This window comes from Pongo abelii, chromosome 9 (genome assembly GCF_028885655.2).
Source record: "Pongo abelii isolate AG06213 chromosome 9, NHGRI_mPonAbe1-v2.0_pri, whole genome shotgun sequence".
Lineage (NCBI taxonomy): Eukaryota > Metazoa > Chordata > Mammalia > Primates > Hominidae > Pongo > Pongo abelii.
In genome coordinates, this window is record NC_071994.2 from 122214832 (window position 1) to 122235320 (window position 20489).

Sequence of the window (20489 nt, forward strand, 5' to 3'; positions counted from 1 at the left end):
ATCAGCAGCAGGCAGACGTTGAATCATTTCCAGAGTGAATGGATGAAAAGAGGCGTCTTCTTCAGGAAGAGAGGTCTCCCTGCAGTCAAAGACTAGGCTGACGGTAAGGCCACATGGGATAACTTAAGGTGGCAGGCAGAGCCGAACTTCAGAGTCTGGACTCAGAGACGGAGCAATTTGGGGGGACAAGGTCGAGGACTGACCCTGCCAGGGGAATGATAGATCAAGGAATTGGGTGTTAAAAGGGTATTCAAAATGAATTATTTCTGGCAGAGGCTAGAGTCTAGAGAGACAGTTCCAACAGGAAGTGAAGATTTGAAGGGGGAAGTAGCTACGCCGGGCCTGAATTCTGTAGCGCTGACCCTGTGTAGGCCCTACAGACAGCAGCCCATCCAGGTTAGTGCACCAGAACTAGCAACAAAATCTAAGGGAAGCGTGCGATCCCTCAGCAACGACGCTGCACGCTGTGTAGCTTCCCTTACAGCTTTATAGGAGCCACGGCGAGCACACCCTGTGGGGGCGACTACGATTGAGTTTAGTTCGTGGTCCCCTCCAGCAGGCATTCCCCTCCATCCGCCGTACTGATGAGTGCCGGGGCTCAGGTGCTGACCGCGCTACTTAACACCTGTGCAACCCTCCTCAAAGCTCCTTACCTCCTCATGCCTCAGGTTTCCCGCTTAAAAATGCGCTAATAACAGTAATAGTAAACCACACAACCTCAGCGAGATGACACAGTGAGGTGGTTAACGTAAAGCTCTGGACACACAGTGCGCACCTATACATCAGTTATTAAGTGTCCTGTTGGCTACTACAGGTCCTGGCCAATGCTCAGAGTTGCGTGTGGCCTATGAGCCTCACGTTGCGGCGGGCGCGCATCCCCGCACATCTGCAGGAGGGCGCCGACCTCTTCCTTAACCGGCCCAGCGCTGGAATGTTGGTGCCTCGGCGGGACTAAAGGCCTGGGAGGAGTCTGCGCAGCCGCAGAAAGGCTTGCAGTTGCGCCTGCCGGGCGCTGACGGCCGCGGAAGCTGCTGGGTTAGCCCCGCCCCAAGGGGTCAGGGGTCAGAGGCCGTCGGATGGGGTAGGATCTGCTGCTGGTGGTGGTGATACCGGATCCCCGGCCTATGGCGCCAGCGCAGCGCTGCCCTCTGTGCCGCCAGACCTTCTTCTGTGGTCGCGGGCACGTTTACAGCCGCAAGCACCAGCGGCAGCTGAAGGAGGCTTTGGAGAGGCTCCTGCCCCAGGTGCGGAGGCAAGGCTAGAGACGGGATGGGAGTGCCGGGCAGGTCAGTGAAGGCCAGAGCGGGTGTGATTTGGGGGTCCCCCTCGGGGTTCTGCTTGTACTCTCTGCCGCAGGTGGAGGCGGCCCGCAAGGCCATCCGCGCCGCTCAGGTGGAGCGCTATGTGCCCGAACACGAGCGATGCTGCTGGTGCCTGTGCTGCGGCTGTGAGGTGCGGGAACACCTGAGCCATGGAAACCTGACGGTGCTGTACGGGGGGCTGCTGGAGCATCTGGCCAGGTGAGAGCCGAGCTGGGAGCCTGCTCCAGCACAGACGCATACATATACGGGAGGAGGGTTTGGGGTGGGTGAGAAAAAGGACGCTTTTGTGATTTGATCAAGATGGATGGATTGAGTCACTTGACAGGTTTTGCCAGCCTTGTTAGGGTAGAGGTCGTATGCTGCCACGGCCCCAAGTGGTGCTGGTGGTCTGGCTGCGAAAGCCAGCTTGGTTACCGCCTCTAACCTCCTCTCAGATTCTCACAATTTTATGGGAAGAAGAGACACGAGAACTTGAAGAGATGGTAACAGTGTTCCTGTCTCAGCCGTGCCCCAGGCAGAAACCCAGATGTCAGTTAGCATTACAAACCTAATGCTTAATATCTGAGTAATATTTTATAATCTATAGCTGAGATTACTTATCCTCTCCATTTTCAGCCCAGAGCACAAGAAAGCAACCAACAAATTCTGGTGGGAGAACAAAGCTGAGGTCCAGATGAAAGAGAAGTTTCTGGTCACTCCCCAGGATTATGCACGGTGAGTCACTGGTATTGAACGTGAAGTAGCAGAGTGAATTCTCTGGATCTTTGTCGGGTATGGGAGCTTACTCTATTAACTGGAAAGTTCAGGAGGGACTTCCGAAGTATCTGCTGTCTTCATAGCACTTCTTAGTCTATGTACTATATTGGACACAAAAATGTGACAGTTCTTGAGGTTTAGTTGGGGGATGGGATTTAGCAAATAGAGAACAATACTAAAAGTTGACTGTTAGCAACTACTTATATATGAGGCACAGAGAATACTAACGTTAGAAGAGGCTGTTTATAGTTTGTAAGAAACTGCTGCTCAGCCAGTACCTACTTTTAATAGTTTTGGACTCTATTTTATTTTATCTTTTCTTTTGAGACAGAGTTTTGCTCTTTTCGCCCAGGCTGGAGTGCAATGGCACAATCTCAGCCCACTGCAACTTCGGCCTCCTGGATTCAAATGATTCTCCTGCCTCAGCCTCCCAAGTAGCTGGGATTACAGGTGCACACCACCACACCTGGCTAATTTTTGTATTTTTATGTTTTTTTCTTTTTTTTTTTTTTGAGACGGAGTCTCGCTCTGTTGCCCAGGCTGGAGTGCAGTGGCGCGACCTCTGCTTACTGCAAGCTCTGCCTCCCGGGTTCACGCCATTCTCCTGCCTCAGACTCCTGAGTAGCTGGGACTACAGGCGCCTGCCACCACGCCCGGCTAATTTTTTGTATTTTTAGTAGAGACGGGGTTTCACCGTGTTAGCCAGGATGGTCTCGATCTCCTGACCTCCTGATCCGCCCGCCTCGGCCTCCCAAAGTGCTGGGATTACAGGCGTGAGCCACCACGCCTGGCCAATTTTTGTATTTTTAGTAGAGATGGGGTTTCACCTTGTTGGCCAGGTTGGTCACTAACTCCTGACTTGAGGTGATTCGCCCACCTTGGCCTCCCAAAGTGCTGGGATTACAGACGTGAGCCACCATGCCTGGTCTCAGTGATTTTCTTAATGGTATCTGGGAATTCATCTGCTGCCTCTTGGTTGGCAGAAGCTGCCCCTTCTGCTATTTTGACATATTTTAAGCCAAACTTCTTTCTAAAATTATCAAACCATCCTTTGCTGGCATTAAATTATCCAGCTTTAGATCCTTCACCTTCCTTTTGCTTTAAGTTGTCATGTAATGATTTTGCTTTTTCTTGAATCCTATTAGAAGCTGTAGGTAGGCTTTTCTAATAACAACCCTGTACCCACATAAAAGCTGTGTTTTCAATATGAAGATAAAAAGGTATTGTGCAAAGCATGCAGGGTTTTCATGCCTCCTGGCATAGGTGCAGTGATAGCGTCATGAATTTCCTCTTTTTTTTTACAGTGTTCCTTAGGCTGGATTTAGTTATTTTTTTCTTTGCCTTTAAAAAAAAAATTTTTTTGTCCAGGCATGGTGGCTCATGTGAAGTCAGGAGTTTGAGACCAGCCTGGCCAACATGGCAAAACCCTGTCTCTACTAAAAATACAAAAATTAGCTGGGTGTGGTGGTGGGTGCCTATAATCCCAGCTACTCAGGAGGTTGAGAGAGGAGAATCGCTTGAACCTGGCGAGGCAGAGGTTGTAGTGAGCTGAGATCACACCACTTCACTCCAGCGTGGGCAAAAGATCGAAACCCTGTCTCAAAAGGAAAAAAAAAAAATTCTTTTTTTTTAAATTGAGATGGGGTTTTGCTATGTTGCCCAGGCTGGTCTCAAACTTCTGGGCTCAAGCAATCCGCCTGCCTCAGCCTTCCAAAGTGAGCCACCCTGCTCACCCCTCACCCTTTTTTTTCCACATGGGTTTTGTCAATGTGCATGGATTCATTTATCTTGAAATGCTGGGCAACTGCAGCTGTAGATCCTAATCTACAGTACATATCAAACAATTCAGCTTTTTCTTGTAATGTCATGACTTTTCTCTGCTTCTTTGGAGCACTTCAAGCATCACTAGTGGCACCTCCTATAGGTCCCGCGTTACTATTTGAAGTTAATGGTATGACATTACTGAAAAATATGCAGGAAACATGAGTGATCACTTTTACTGTAATATGCAATTTACTGGTGAGACAACTGCTTACAAGATGATCAGCATTACTGTGTTTTAAGCAGATACAACACTTGAGTTCACTGCAATAGGTGGCTACAAAATTGTGACAGTTGTAGTTTGGATTATAATTTTATGCAGTTATGTAATATTGCATCTTTACATTTATTTTCATTTCTCTTGACTGCGAATGTCACCATGTACAGTCTGTGTTTCTGTGTGTAAGCTTTGATAAATTTTAACTTTTTTTTTTTGGAGAGGGAGTTTTGCTTTGTCACCCAGGGTGGAGTACAGTGGTGCGATCTCGGCTCACTGCAACCTCTGCCTCCCGGGTTCAAGCAATTCTCTCATTTCAGCCTGGATTTGTGTATTTTATGGTAGTAAATCATAAAAGACTAGTATCTACATATATTTTATGCATTCATGACATACCTTTTTAATTTTTTCCATAGTTCTAGGCTATGTGGTTCATCTGCAAGTTTTTTCAAATTGTTGCAAATCTCCAAAAAAATTTTCAAGTGAACTCGTGCAGTTCAAACCTGTGCTGTGCAAGAGTCAACTGTATTTGCTTATTTTCTCAAAAAGGAATGCCTAAAGGATAATCAAGAAACTAATGAAACTGCCAGATGTGGTGGTGCACACCTGTAGTCCTAGCTACTCAGGAGGCTGAGGTAAGAGGCTAGCTTGAGCCCAGGAGTTTGAGGCCAGCCTGGGCAATGTATCAAGACCCCATCTCTAAAAAGAAATACGAATTTTTTTTTAGAGAAGTTAATGAAATTGATCACATGGCCAGGCGCAGTGGCTCACACCTGTAATCCCAGCACTTTGGGAGGCCGAGGTGGGAGGATCATTTGAGGTCAGGAGTTCGAGACCAGCCTGGTCAACATGGTGAAACCCCATCCCTACTAAAAATACAAAAAATAGCTGGGCGTGGTGGTTTGTGCCTGTAATCCCAGCTACTCGGGAGGCTGAGGCAGGAAAATCGCTTGAGCCCAGGAGGCAGAGATTGCACTGAGCCGAGATCATGCCATTGCACTGCAGCCTGGGCAACAAGAGCAAAACTCTGTCTCAAAAAAAAAAAAAAAAAAAAAAAGAAAAGAAACTGATCACAACATATCAGTTAGTGTAACCAGTTGGTATGACCCAGTCTGTGGGTCAGTAAAAATGTTTAGAGTTGATAGGAATAGAAAAAAGATTTTTTTTTTTTTTTTGGACAGAGTCTCACTCTGTCGCCCAGGCTGGAGTGCAGTGGCACAATCTCAGCTCACTGCAACCTCCACCTCCCAGGTTCAAGCAGTTCTCCCATCTCAGCTTCCAGAGTAGGTGGGATTACAGGCTTGCGCCACTACGCCTGGCTAATTTTTGTATTTTAGTAGAGATGGGGTTTCACCATGTTGGCCAGGCTGGTCTTGAACTCCTGACCTCAAGTGATCCACCTGACTCGGCTTCCCAAAGTGCTAGGATTACAGACATGAGCCACCACACCCGGCCTAGAAAAAAGATTTCTATGTATACTTTTAAAAATAAGTTGTTGTTGTTTTTTTTTTCTGATGGTACATTTGGGAATTATACTGTTAACAGGCATAAGAAGTAAGATTTCTCCCATAGGGAAATTTTGTATTCAGAATCCAATAGAAATATTTCGGGTTTTTTTTGAGATGGAGTGTCGCTCTGTTGTCCAGGCTGGAGGGCAGCTGCGCGATCGTGGCTCACCGCAACCTCCGCCTCACGGATTCAAGCAGTTCTGCCTCAGCCTCCTGAGTAGCTGGTATTATAGGCATGCGCCACCATGCCTTGATAATTTTTTTTTTTAACGGTGAAAAGATATACATATATTTAGAATTAGCCAACTGGACTCAGTTGAGATGATCCCTATTTTCTTGGCAACATCCAAAGCATTGTAATCAGGAGCCAGTCGAACATGTTCCTCCTCCTCTCCATCAGGCCGAATCAGGGTGTTGACCTTGGCCACATCAGTGTCATAGAGCTTCTTCTGGTGCTTGTTGGCTTTAACATTCACAGTGAACACAAGTGTGTTGTTGTCTTCTGTCTTCTTCATGGGAGACTCAGTGGTCAGAGGAAACTTGATGGTAGCATAGTGGTCAAGCTTGTTTCTCCTGGGGTGCTTTTCCGAGGATATTTGCACTGCCTCTGGAGTCACAGTGTCTTGGGCCGCCAGAAGGTTGGTGATATGCAGATCTTCTTTTTTTTGTGGCTGTGGACACCTTTCAGCACTGCCTTCTTGGCCTTCAGAGCCTTTGCTTTGGCTTTAGGAGGGGCAGGAGCTTCCTTCTTAACTTTTGGTGCCATCTTGTGAAAAGGGGCTAATTTTTGTATTTTTCGTAGAGACAGGGTCTCACCATGTTGGCCAAACTGGTCTCGAACTCCTGACCTCAAATGATCCACCCACCTTGGCTTCCCAAAGTGCTGGGATTACAGGTGTGAGCCACTGCACCCGGCCAATAATTAGAAATATTTCTCTTTTTTTTTTTTTTTTTTGAGAGACAGAGTCTTGTTCTATTTCCCAGGCTGGAGTGGCATGATCTTGGCTCACTGCAACCTCCACCTCCTGAGTTCAAGCGATTCTTCTGCCTCAGCCTTCCGAGTAGCTGGAACTAAAGGCGCACGCCACCACACCCGGCTAATTTTTGTAATTTTAGTAGAGACGGGGTTTTACCAGATTGGTCAGGCTGGTCTCGAACTCCCGACTTCAGGTGATCCGCCTGCCTCGGCCTCCCAAAGTGCTGGGATTATAGGCGTGAGCCACCGAGCCCGGCCCAAATTAGAAATATTTCTAATCAGATATTTCCATGGTTATAGATATTTGGTTGCTTGGTTCATATGCATAGAAACAGTTGTCATAACTGTAAAAAGCAGTACTTAGCAAGTATTTCTAAGTGATTGGAATAGTTTTCCTTTAATGTTACAATACTGCCTATTGGTTCGGAAATTAGATCACGCTATATGATGTTTCGATTTTACTCAAAGGCATCATGAGTACTCTGCTCATTCTTTCATTCTTTATAGTTTTCTAGTTGAGTTTGGAACTATTTTATCAGAAATCATTTTAGCACTATAATAAGGGTAGATTACATACCATAATGATTTTGACTTTTTTTTTTTTTTTTAGAGAGTCTCGCTTTGTTGCCCAGGCTGGAGTGCAGTGGCGCGATCTCAGCTTACTGCAACCTCCGCCTCCTGGGTTCAAGTGATTCTTCTGCCTCAGCCTCCCGAGTAGCTGGGACTATAGGCATGCGCCACCATGCCCAGCTAATTTTTGTATTTTTAGTAGAGACGGGGTTTCACCATATTGGCCACGCTGGTCTTGAACTTGTGACCTCATGATCCACCCACCTTGTCCTCCCAAAGTGCTGCAATTACAGGTGTGAGCCACTGGGCCCGGCCTGATTTTCAGATTTTTAATAAAAAGGGTATCTGGATTAGCTGGGCATATAGTCCTACCTACTCTGGAGGCTAGCCTATAGTCCTGCTTACTCTGGAGGCTAAGGCAGGAGGATCACCTGAGCCTGGGGGATCACTTGAGCCCAGGAGGTTGAACCTGCAGTGAGCTGTGATCCCACCACTACACTCCAGCTGGGCAGCATAGCAAGAATGTCTCTTAAAAAAAAAAAAAACAAACGCAATTCAGTTGGAGTGGCTCATGACTATAATTCCAGCACTTTTGGAGGCTGAGACAGAGGATCATTTGAGCCCAGGAGTTTAAGACCAGCCTGGACAACATAGTGAAACCCTATCTCTAAAAAAAAAAAAATTATATTAGGCAAGCATGGTGACATTTGCCTGTAGTGCTAGCTACTGGGGAGGCTGGGGCAGGAGGATTGCTTAAGCTCACAAGGTTGAGGCAGCAGTGAGCTGTGATCACGCCACTGCACTCTAGCCTGGGCAACAGAGCAAAAGACCCTGTCTCAACAACAGAAAAAAAAAAACAAAAAAAAAACAAAAAAAAAACAGCACCTGGAGACTTTGAACAGGGTGAAAAGAAGAAAACATGGAGGAGTCTGCTAAAGCACAAAACTTCTCTCTGGTCCTCAAATAAATAAAAATTTTTGGCCGGGCACGATGGCTCATGCCTGTAATCTCAGCACTTTGGGAGGCCAAGGCAGGCAGATCACGAGGTCAGGAGATCGAGACCATCCTGGCTAACACGGTGAAACCCCGTCTCTACTAAATATACAAAAAATTAGCCAGGCGAGGTGGCGGGTGTGTGTAGTCCCAGCTACTTGGGAGGCTGAGGCAGGAGAATGGCATGAACCCAGTAGATGGAGCTTGCAGTGAGCCGAGATCGTGCCACTGCACTCCAGCCTGGCGACAGAGTGAGACCCTGTCTCAAAAAAAAAAAAAAATTTTTTTTTTTTACAATTCCACATTGTCATTTTCTTTTCCTCTGGTCTCAAACTCCTGGTCTCAAACTTCTGGTCTCAGGCAATCCTCCCACCTCAGCCTCCCAAAGTGCTGGGACTACAGATGAGCCACTGCGCCCAGCCAGCTGCCTAGAAATTTCTGGACTTCAACCACACTAATTTTTTTTTTTTTTAATCAGTTTCTTCTGTTTCCTTGAACTCAGTTTCCAGGAACTTCTGGTTTGGAAATTAGATACCTGCCTTCCAGGTTAGTCTACAGAAAGTCTAGTTGTGTTCCACTGTGTCTTCATTGTCCTGCTCACTCATGTGATACACTCAGGTGTTGTGGATTATGAGACCCAGAGAGAAACTTCCTGGTGATAATCACACAAAGTATAGGAAAGAAACCTGGCAGTCTGTACAGTCCATTATTATTATGTGCTTAGTCCATTTGGTTAAATAATTTGAGATGCTTTTTTTTTTTTTTTGAGACGGGGTCTTGCTCTGTCACCCAGACTGGAGTGCCGCGGTACAATCATGGCTCACTGCAGCCTCAAACTTCTGGGCTCAAGCAATCCTCCTGCCTCGGCCTTCAGAGTAGGCAGGATTTTTGTTTTTGTTTTTGAGATGGAGTCTTGCTCTGTCGCCAGGCTGGAGTGCAGTGGCGTGATCTCAGTTCACTGCAACCTCTGCCTCCCAGGTTCAAGCGATTCTCTCGAGTAGCTGGGACTACAGGCACAGGCCACCACGCCCAACTTTTTTTTTTTTTTTTGAGACGGAGTCTTGTTCTGTTACCCAAGCTGGAGTGCAGTGGTGCGATCTCGGCTCACTGCAAGCTCCGCCTCCCGGGTTCATGCCATTCTGCTGCCTCAGCCTCCTGAGTAGTTGAGACTTCAGGCACCCGCCACCATACCTGGCTAATTTTTTGTATTTTTAGTAGAGACGGGGTTTCACCTTGTTAGCCAGGATGGTCTTGATCTCCTGACCTCGTGATCTGCCTGCCTCGGCCTCCCAAAGTCTGGGATTACAGGCGTGAACCACCGTGCTCGGCCTAACTTTTGTATTTTTAGTAGAGACGGGGTTTCTCCATGTTGGCCAGGATGGTCTCGATCTCTTGACCTGGTGATCCGCCCGCCCCGGCCTCCCAAAGTGCTGGGATTACAGGCCTGAGCCACTGCACCTGGCTTAGTCCACCTATTTCTAATGTGACTGGGTCAGTCATCAACCTCTGTGATATGGTTTAGCTGTGTCCCCACCCAAAATTTTTTGACTGTAGCTCCCATAATTCCCACATGTTGTGGGAGGGACCCAGTGGGAGATAACTGAATCATGGGGGCGTTTTCCCCCATGCTGTTCTCATGGTAATAAGTCTCACATGATCTGATGATTTTATAAGGGGTTTCCCCTTTCACTTGGTTTTCATTCTCTCTCGCCTGCCACCATGTGAGACATGCCTTTCACCTTCTGCTGTGGTTGTGAGTCCTCCCCGGCCACGTAGAACTGTGAGTCTATTAAACTTCTTTTTCTTTGTAAATTACCCAGTCTTGGGTATGTCTTTATCAGCAGTGTGAAAATGGACTAATACACCCTGTCAACATCATCTCTCTGCTCCAGCGCTGCATCTTCAGGAGCCCAGGTTCCAGATAAATGAACTATAGTGGCAGCCAGTGGCCAGGAGATACCAGCAACCTAAATATAGTTTTCTTTTCGTTTCTTTTTTTTGGAGACAGAGTCTCGCTCTGTTACCCAGGCTGGAGTGCAATGACATGATCTTGGCTCACTGCAACCTCCGCCTCCCAGGTTCAAGTGATTCTCCTGCCTCAGCCTGCTAAGTAGCTGGGATTACAGGCACGCGCCACCACGCCCGGCTAATTTTTGTACTTTCAATAGAGATGGGGTTTCAGCATGTTGGTCAGGCTGGTCTCAAACTCCTGACCTCATGATCTGCCCACCTTGGCCTCCCAAACTGCTGGGATTACAGTTGTGAACCACCTAATCTGGCCTTTTTATTTATTTATTTATTTATTTTGAGATGGAGTCTTGCTCTGTTGTCCAAGCTGGAGTGCCATGATACAATGACAGCTCACTACAGCCTCAACCTCCCAGGCTCAAGCAATCCTCCCACCCCAGCCTTCCAAGTAGCTAGGGCTATAAGTGTGCACCATCACACCTGGCTATTTCTGTATTTTTTGTAGAGACAGGGTCACTATGTTGCCTGAGCTGGTCTCAAACTCCTGGGCTCAAACAATCCTTCCACTCTGGCATCCCAAAGTGTTGAGATTACAGGCATGAGCCACTGTGCCCAGCCTAATTTTTACTTTTGAACCTTGTAAATTGTAAAACATACACACACACGGCAATTCCAAGGCTTGGCTGATTTGACTGGTAAAGATACGAAGAGGCACTTTTAGATTTAGATGGTTTCTTACATAGACAGTGAAAAGAAGAGGAAGACCAAAGAGCCAGCTTCTCAGGTCCTTGTTTCATACACCAAAAAGGACAACACTGAAACAAAAAGGACTGGATGACCCCAGTGTGAGCTGTGGGATATTCTGTTGCTGGGGAATCAAATCTAGACTGTAGTAGCTAAGTGGCTTTTTTGTTGTTTTTAAATTTTACTTATTATTATTTTTGAGACAGAGTCTTGCTCTGTCACTGGCCTGGAGTGCAGTGGCCCGATCTCGGCTCACTGCAACCTCCACCTCCGAGGTTCAAGCAATTCTCCTGTCTCAGCCTCCCGAGTAGCTGGGATTACAGGCATCTGCCACCACATCTGGCTAATGTTTTGTATTTTTTGTATTTTTGTAGAGACAGGGTTTCACTGTGTTGGCCAGGCTGGTCTTGAACTCCTGGCCTCTTGATCCACCCATCTCGGCCTCCCAAAGTGCTGGGATTACAGGTGTGGGCCACCGCACCCAGCTTAAATGATTTTTTATAGCTAAGTGGCTTAATATTCCGCAATTTTAATCTGAGAGGGGTGGAACAGAAAGCCCCGTGCCTCATCAGAACCTGGGAGTTGATGAGAAACCATTTGATGACAACCTCCTAGGAGAGATGGGGAGGGAAGTGGGAGATGGCCTTATAGCAGCTTCTGGCAGACCTCCCATCCTCTTGTGTTCCAGGAGGATTAAAGAAGCCTTTCGGCCACACTTCGGTAAGGTGTGGCTCAAGCCATTGTCTCCTTGGATATGTTCAAGGCTCTCAGGGAACACTGGTATTGGTATACTGAAAGTTTGTGTTGAGAACCAGGGTTTTCACTATGGCAAAAGGAAGATACAAGTAAGGAATGGAGGCATTTGAATAGGGAGGTGACAGTACAAATTACTGATTTAAGGCCAGGCATAGTGGCTGATGCCTGTAATCCCAGTTCTTTGGGAGGCCAAGGCAGGAGAATTGCTTGAGCCCAGGAGTTCGAGACTAGCATGGGTGACATGGCAAAACCCTGTTTCTACAAAAAACACAAAAATTAGCCAGGCATAGTGGTGCAGGCCTGTAGTCCCACCTACTCAGGAAGCTAAGGCAGGAGGATCTCTTGAGGCTGGGAGGCAGATGTTGCAGCGAGCTGAGATTGTGCCACTGCACTCCAGCCTAGGCAACAGAGCGAGCCCGTCTCAAAAAAAAAGAAAAAGAAATTTGGGATGGTATGCAAGATTTGGCCTGGATTCTTCTGAGGATGTGAAGTAATGGAAGCAGTAAGACTGTTCCAGACTAGGGGAAGACTAGAGCCCTAATAGCTGGATTCCATGTGATCTTTTGTTGGACTTTGGGATTGAGGGTGAGAGTAGAGAAGGCATAATGCACATTTTTGAGACGAGGGAAATGTGAATATAGCCTGTATGCCTGCACTCAAGTCTGAAGATATATAAACCATGCCTATACTAACCAGCCAAATATTTGAACACTAAAAAGAATACTTTTCTTAATGTGGTGATGGTATCATGGTTGTATAGAATGTTCCTCTTCTTGGGAGATGTGTGCTGAAAATAGGGTTTGATGTCTAAACCTGTTTTTGTTTTGGCAAAAAGGACATGTGTCTGTACAAAAGAAATGAAGCCAGTATGGCAAAATGTTTACAAGGACTCTGGGTGAGAGGTACATAGGTGCTTACTATACTGTTTTGTTTCTGAATTTGAAATGTCTCAAAATTAAAAAAGTATCTACTGAGGAGCTTTTCATTTTAACTGGTGGGGAATGGGTTCTGGGCGGTTTTGCCCCTTTTCTTTTTAGATTCAAGAAATCCATGGTGAAAGGTTTGGATTCCTATGAAGAAAAGGAGGATGAAGTGATCAAGGAGGTAAGTTAAAGCAGCAGTCCCTCACCCTTTTCACACCAGGGGCTGGTTTCCTGGAAGACGATTTTTCCACAGATGGACCCAGGCAGGGGATGGTTTCAGAATGAGACTGCTCCACCTCAGATCATCAGACATTAGAGTCTCATAAGGAGCAACCTAGATGCCTTGCATGCCCAGTTCTCAATAGTGTTTGCGCTCCTATGAGAATGCAATAGCACCACTGAACTGACAGGAGCTCAGGTGGCAGTGCTGTTGCAGCCTGCTTCCTGACAGGCCACAGACCAGTACTGGTCCACGCCTGGGGGTGGAGGGCCTCTGAGTGAAAGGAAAGGCCTCTGAAGAAACTGGCCCCCATGATCCTGTACCTGTCTAAGCAGCCTCTCTCCCACAGATGGCAGCTCAGATCCGTGAAGTGGAGCAGAGCCGACAGGAGGTGGTTCGGTCTGTCTTAGAGGTTGGTTTCCCTCGGAGGATCCAGACCAGTATCCAAATCCACTGATCCCTGGCATTCCCAGGTCCAGCGTTTCATGAACTAGTGCTTCTTCTTCTTTTTTTTTTTTTTGGAGACGGAGTCTCGCTGTGTCAACCAGGCAGGGCTGCAGTGGCACGATCTCGGCTCACTGCAACCTCCACCTCCCAGGTTCAGGTTCAAGCAATTCTCCTGCCTCAGCCTACCGAGTAGCTGGGATTACAGGTGCCGCCACCACGCCTGGCTAATTTTTGTATTTTTAATAGAGATGGTGTTTCACCATGTTGGCCAGGCTGGTCTTGAACTCCTGACCTCAGGTGATCCACCCGCCTCAGCCTGCTGGAATTACAGGCATGAGCCACTGCGCCCAGCCATGAACCAGTGCTTCTAAGAGAACTCTGACTGCATTCTCATCTGCTTGGCTTGAATTCCCTTACCTGTGCGCCAGGGGGCCGGCCTAGTCAGTGAATATGTGGACAGGACTGGGAGGGAGGGAGGGAAGAGTCTGTAAAAGATGGGCAGTACCTTCCATATGCTAATTTGTTTCCTTCCTGTGATACTGGGGTCTGGAGGGTGGAGGCATGGCCTAGGCAGGCTCTTAAGCATCCCAGACACATTTATTTTTCCTGAATCAAACTCAGCCTCAGACAGTGCCAGACCCAGAAGAGGGCTCTTCAGCACATGGAAGCTGGAAAGGGATAAACAGGTAAGACTGTTAGGGAATCTCTTGTTGGGAATTTGACATCTTAGAACATTCTGCAACCTTGTGGCCGGGAAATGGAAACAGATCTCATCTTTGCCACTCTCGTGACTCAAGGACCTCATCTGGCAGCCTGGCTCATGTTTTTCAGCCAAGTAGCTTCCAGCTCACAGCAGCCCGCAAACTTGGACCTGCCACCAGCTCCAGAGCTTGACTGGATGGAGACAGGACCATCTCTGACATTCATTGGCCATCAGGTACAAAGGATAAGCAAGCCAGAAGAGGGCCAATGGTCCCTCAGGTCTCAGGACCCCTTTCTCCTGATTTTCTACCTATTCTAGCCACTGCTGTCTCCACTGCAGGCTTTTCCTTCTTTCACTGTTCCCTAGTAGTGTTCTCAGACCTCTTCTCACCCTCCAAAGGGATCCTATTCACATGTATTAACGCTTAGGAGTGCCAACTCCTAAATCTTGCCCTCTGTAGAACTCAGTTCCAACTCAACACAGGACATTATATTTAAATATCCCACAGGCATCTGAAACTAACCCCCACCACTCCTGTATTTCCAATCACTAGATGCAGATCCTTTCCTTCTTTTCCATCTCCCATATCCCGTCAACAAGCAGTCAGTTTTAACCTGTCTGCCTCCCTTCAGCCTTTGGACAATTTCTACTCCCCCTCCAATCCTGCCTCACAAACAGAAAATCATCGTACCACTTATGATCTTACTCTACACTTCAACTGTATTGCTTCGGGCTTTTCCAGTTGCCATTGCCTAAAACATGCTTTCCTTCCCCCAAAGTTTACCTTCCTTTAACTGTTAGCTCAAATGTCACTTTTTCATAAAAGGCTTATCTGAACAGGTTATCTCTATTTCAAGTGGATGTAGCACCATGTAAAGTTGCAAATGTAATTTACTAACTTGTGCTTAATGCTCTTCCCCAATTATATGTATGCTGTGAGGGCAAGGTTTTGCTCACCTGGCATGTAATAGCCACTCTACTTACAGACATCTCCACTGTTATGACTGTGAGCTTCCTGAGGACAGGGCTGTCTTAGAGTGACTTACTATGCTTTCAAAGTTTAACATCAGCTGGGGTGCAGAATTAGCATTGTGGCAGCAGTCACACCCACCTCTTTTAAAGTGTGCTTGTCTATCGTTTCTAGGATTTTTTTTTTTAATCATGCCTAGACTTTAACTAGCATTTTTTTCCCGTTTCCAACTACAGGATATACCAGGAGTTGGTAACATCCACTCAGGTAAGGTCCAGGGCAGTGTTTTTAAAACCCTGGGAGATTTTTTTTTTTTGAGAAGGAGTCTTGTTCTGTCGCCAGGCTGGAGTGCAGTGGTGCAATCTCGGCTCGCTGCAACCTCTGCCTCCCGGGTTCAAGTGATTCTTCTGCCTCAGCCTCCCAAGTAGCTGGAGTTACAGGTGTGTACCACCACACCCAGCTAATTTTTATATTTTTAGTAGAGATGGGGTTTCACCATGTTGGCCTTGATCTCCTGACCTCATGATCCGCCCGTCTCGGCCTCCCAAAGTGCTGGGATTACGGGCGTGAGCCACCAAGCCCAGCCTTTTTTTTTTTTTAAATAAAGTTGGCCAAGATAAAGCATATGTATCTGGTAAAAGCCTTATATCCAGAATATATGAAGAACTGTCAACTTGATAAGGAAACAACCCAATAAAAGCATATGAATAATGTTCAACATTAGTCATCAGAGAAATGCAAATTAAAACCCCAGTGAAATACCACTATATATGTATTGGAATGGCAGAAATTAAAGACTGATATGCCAAGTGTTTGGCAATGTAGAAAAACCAAACCCTCATACACTGCTGCTTAGAATGTAAACTGGTACAGTCGCTTTGGAAAACAGTTCGGGATACACCTCACCTACCATATTATCCAACCGTTCCACTCCTAACTAGAGAAAAGAAAGCTTGTCTACATAGACTTGTACACGAATCTTCAGAACAGCTTAATTTGTAGCAGCTCCATATTGGAAACAATTCAGATGTCTATCAACAGGCAAATGGATTAACAATGGAATAGGATTCCAGGATGAAGACAGAATTATTGATACATACGACACAGATGAATCTCAGAAGTCCAGACCTGGCCGGCATGGTGGCTCATGCCTGTCATCCCAGCACTTTGGGAGGCCAAGGCGGGCGGATCATGAGGTCAGGAGTTCAAGACCAGTCTGGCCAACACGGTGAAACCCCATCTCTACTAAAAATTCAAAAATTAGCTGGGCATCGTGGCACGCGCCTGTAATCCCAGCTACTTGGGAGGCTGAGGCAGAATTGTTTGAACAATTCTGGGAGGCGGAGGTTGCAGTGAGCTGAGATTGTGTCCAGCCTGGGCTAGAGCGAGACTCCTCTCAAAAAAACAAAAAAGGCCAGAACCCACCTCAATGTCCACACACTGAAAATCCTAAAAAATACAAACCAATAAAGCAACTGAAAGACCACTGACTGCCTGGACAGGAAAATATTTTAATGGGGGCAGTGATACTTAAGAGGGGGATGTTTGGGGTCTAGATTGTAATGGCTTTGCCCAAAGTCACCAAATTTAAGTGTGTATCGTTTGTCAGTTATGCCTCAAAGCCATTTTAAAATGACTATCACATATGGGGTATGTTGCTTTAAATTAGCCTAGGGCCTTCTTAAGCTCCAGAATTCCTGGGCTTTGCTTTTAGACATTTCTACCTTTTAATTAGGAGAGGTAAGCTAACAGCTAGGACATGTTTCACAACAGCCTGAAGACTTAAAAAAAAAAGCCTTAATTTCTTTTTTCAGGTGCCACACCTCCCTGGATGATCCAAGATGAATACACTGCTGGGAACCAAGAAATAGGACCATCCTATGAAGAATTTCTTAAAGAAAGTAAGTAAACTAATTCAGGAGAGGGTCTTCTAAATCTTCACACTCAAAAATGGTTTCCTTGCCTGTGTGTGGTGGCTCATGGCTATAATCCTAGCACTTTGGGAGGCTGAGGTGGGAGGGTCACTTGAGCCCAGAAGTTTGAAAACAGCCTGGACAACATAGTGAGACATCTCTATATTCTTTAATAAAGAAAAATAAAAAAGTTTCCCTATGATTGCACAGAGGAAAAACAGAAGTTGAAAAAACTCCCCCCAGACCGAGTTGGGGCCAACTTTGATCACAGCTCCAGGACCAGTGCAGGCTGGCTGCCCTCTTTTGGCCGCGTCTGGAATAATGGACGCCGCTGGCAGTCCAGGTATGTGTGTTCATTGCCGGGTCTCCAACCTACCCATCCAACCTCCTCTTTGGAGATGTCACCCTTCATCATCGTGTTAACTCTTTATTTCCTTTCAGACATCAATTCAAAACTGAAGCTGCAGCAATGAAGAAGCAGTCACATACAGAAAAAAGCTAATCATGCTCTACCAACTACCATGAGGCTAAAAGCAAAGTCAACAAACCCCTACTATCGTACCTTCCACCAAATTCTTTATCGTTGTCTTTCTTAGGAAACAGACATACTCATTCATTTGATTTAATAAAGTTTTATTTTTCCAAATGTACAGTTGGTTGGACCTGTAAAAAAAAATTAAAATAATCAGAACCATAAAGCTTTGTATCTACCTCCTACACCATGAGCCCACACATTCCTACTCACCTATTCATGCATCTTCACCAGCAGCTGGAGCATCTCCACCCTTGGTATTTCTGGTGTAAATTACTTGAGCTCTGTGCTTTGAAACCAGTTTGATAAGTCCTAGGGAGAGAGGATAGTACAATGAGATGCTTAATAGATGCTACAATAGAAACTAGTAAGGTTTTTGGCTGGGCGCGGTGGCTCATGCTTGTAATCCCACTGCCTTGGGAGGTGGAGGCGGGCAGATAGCTTGAGGTAAGGAGTTGCACACCAGCCTGGCCAACGTGGTGAAACCCCATCTCTACCAAAAATACAAAAATTAGCTGGGCATGGTGGCACATGCTTGTAATCTCAGCTACTTGGGAGGCTGAGGTGTGAGGACCACCTGAACCCAGGAATTGGTGGTTGCAGTGAGCCAAGATTGCCCCTCCGCACTCCAGCCTGGGCAACAGAGTGAGACTCTAGGAAGGTTTGTTTTGGCTGGGTGCAGTGGCTCATGCCTGTAATTCCAGCACTTTGGACAGGTGGATCTCTTGAGCCCAGGAGACCAGCCTGGGCAACATGGCAAAACCGCATCTCTATTTAAAGAAAAGGAAAACAAAGAGAGACAGGGTTCTCTCAAAGGTGCCCAGAATGGTCTCAAAACTCCTTGGCTCAAATAATCCTCCTGCTTTGGCCTCCCAAGTAGCTAGAAATACAAAGGTACCACTGCACCTGGCTCCCGAATTGCTTAATCTGATGTTCGGTAACAGCTAGAGAATCCTACAGTTTTTAACGATCATCTATCCTTACTTTTCCTTTAAATTAGGGGCCCATTATCTTCCACCCCGCCCCTTTTCTAAGACAGTCTTTTGCTCTGTCACTAAGGCTGGAGTGCAGTGGTGTCATCTCGGTTCACTGCCACCTCCATCTCCTGGGTTCAAGCGATCCTCATGCCTCAGCATCCTGAGTAGCTGGGATTACAGACGTGTGCCTCCACCTCCAGCTAACTTTCAGTAGAGACAGGTTTTCACCATATTGGCCAGGCTGGTCTTTTAACTCCTGACCTCTGGTGATTCACCCGCCTTGGCCTCCCAAAGTGCTAGAATTACAGACGTTCAGTCACTATAGTTAGCTGAGCCTTATTATTGTGGAATTACGGTAATCAGACCATACTACTGAGTAGACCGTACTAAATTTCTGGTTTTAAAATTTAATACATCAACAAAATATTTACCATAAAGGTTTTAAACATTTTCAAAGTTGTTTCAAAATAGTAATCTAATTATTTCAAAAATTGTTGTCCCTGTAATTCTATGCATCCATTTACTTGAAACATAAAATATCCTTGGGCTTCACTAAACTGCCACAGGGTCCACGGCACAAAAGTGGCTAAGAACCCTGAGAATTCATCTCATGAGTAAGACGTCAGAATTACATTACTAACAAACCAATGATCAAGCCATGCCTTTTTTTTTTTTTTTTAATTCTGCTTTTCCAGCAAAACCACTGAAGATGGTTAACATGGTCAAGACAATTTAACCTAGAAGAGCACACATGTAGAATACACCCCTCACCTTTACTAAGGAGCTCCTGAAGGGCTGCCCTGGCCAGGGAGCCTCGAATCTTCAGTCTCTCAGAGACCACAGCTGGGGTTATAAGTTTATAGTTGGGAACTTCCTTACAGAGTTTGTCATAGGTAGCTTTGTCAAACAAGACTAAGTTATTGAGCTTGTCCCGAACTTTGCCTTTGGACCACTTCTGCTCACCAAAACAAAACAGAAACAAGTTAGTATTTCCGGCAGAAGCACCCTTTTCCTCTCGAGTAATCTGCGTCAGAGAAATCTGCTCCACCGTTATCAAAGATAAATTACACATTACTAAAAAAAAAAAAAACAAATACCGACACGTTTTTGGCCTTCAGAACAGGGGCCGAGCCCCACTAGATCAGTTAAAAATAAAACAGCAGGCACAAGGACAGACACTTTGCACAACGGACTCATTTTCATGATCCTAATGGGAAAAAGAACGAGTGGTAACGGGAAGATAAACTCTAACATTTTGACTCTAGAAATCTACACCTGAAAAACCACTTACTATACAAGTTACCTATTACTAGAGGGTTACGAGAAGATGACCCCTAGTCTCTCTCAGAGAGGTCTTATTTCTACCTTCTTTTTGGCCTTGCCCCCGGATTTGTTCACTGGGTCTTTGTCTTTCTTGGCCGACTTTCCAGCGTCCTTCTTCTTCTTGTCGTCCTTGGGCGGCTGTAGGAGGGCAGCGGGAATGCAACCAGGTCCTCAAATAGCGCCAAAGTCCCCTAATACTGCGCCCCCAGCCCCCGCAAACTCCACCACCAGAGCACATGGGCGAAGCAATAACCGCGCCCGCCCTGCAACCGAGGCCGGCAGGCCAAGGACGGCTCCCACCGAAGGCTCTCCCCACTGAGTCCTCAAATCCAAGAACCCCGGCGACTTCCAACCCCTTAAGCTTACCATTGCGAAGCTCGGAGAGTAGCAGCAGACACCGCAGTCTCGCCAAGATGTCGGACAAAAAGGAAGCGCTGTTCAGAAACGGGCCCAGAAACCACCGTCGGCTGTCAGTACTTCCGGGGCAAGAGGCGGAGCCAGGCGGAGAAAGTCCCACGGCGAAGCGCTCGCCCTCTAGCCTGAGGCGGAAGACAGGAAGTGGATTCCAGTTCCCAAGCCGCACCGCCTAAATACTGCAAGAGTCTGCGCTAGTTGTGACGCAGTACTATAACACCGTTTTCCTGCACTGATAAACGAAAAGCAATCCACCAGGTCTCGGCAACTAACTTTCCGGCACTACTTTATGCCCGAGCGTGTCGCTCCCAGTGCGCAGGTGCCGCAGGTGGCTGCACGCAGGGCGCGGGAGGAGGAGGAGGAGGAGGAGGAGGAGGAGGAGGAGGCGGTGGCTGGGGTAGGGCCCGGGGCAAGTGCTGTGATGCGGTTCCGGGGA

At 46.7% G+C, this 20489-nt stretch overlaps 2 protein-coding genes across 2 annotated transcripts; one reads left to right on the forward strand and one right to left on the reverse strand.

Moving 5' to 3' along the window:
* Positions 1-985: 985 nt before the first annotated feature.
* Positions 986-17457, forward strand: CENATAC (centrosomal AT-AC splicing factor). Its single transcript, XM_002822564.6, has 11 exons — positions 986-1244; positions 1357-1520; positions 1938-2036; positions 12669-12735; positions 13124-13186; positions 13843-13907; positions 14053-14158; positions 15131-15161; positions 16709-16795; positions 17018-17150; positions 17249-17457. The coding sequence occupies exons 1-11, from the start codon at positions 1125-1127 to the stop codon at positions 17307-17309; spliced, it is 996 nt and encodes a 331-aa protein (XP_002822610.1). The 5' UTR covers positions 986-1124; the 3' UTR covers positions 17310-17457.
* On the reverse strand, positions 17424-20178 carry RPS25 (ribosomal protein S25). The gene is made up of 5 exons (XM_003777898.4): positions 20006-20178; positions 19682-19777; positions 19088-19271; positions 17553-17651; positions 17424-17470 (listed from the first exon to the last, which is right to left on the reverse strand). Exons 1-4 carry the CDS (start codon positions 20006-20008, stop codon positions 17557-17559), a joined length of 378 nt encoding a protein of 125 aa, XP_003777946.1. The 5' UTR covers positions 20009-20178; the 3' UTR covers positions 17424-17470; positions 17553-17556.
* Positions 20179-20489: the final 311 nt, after the last annotated feature.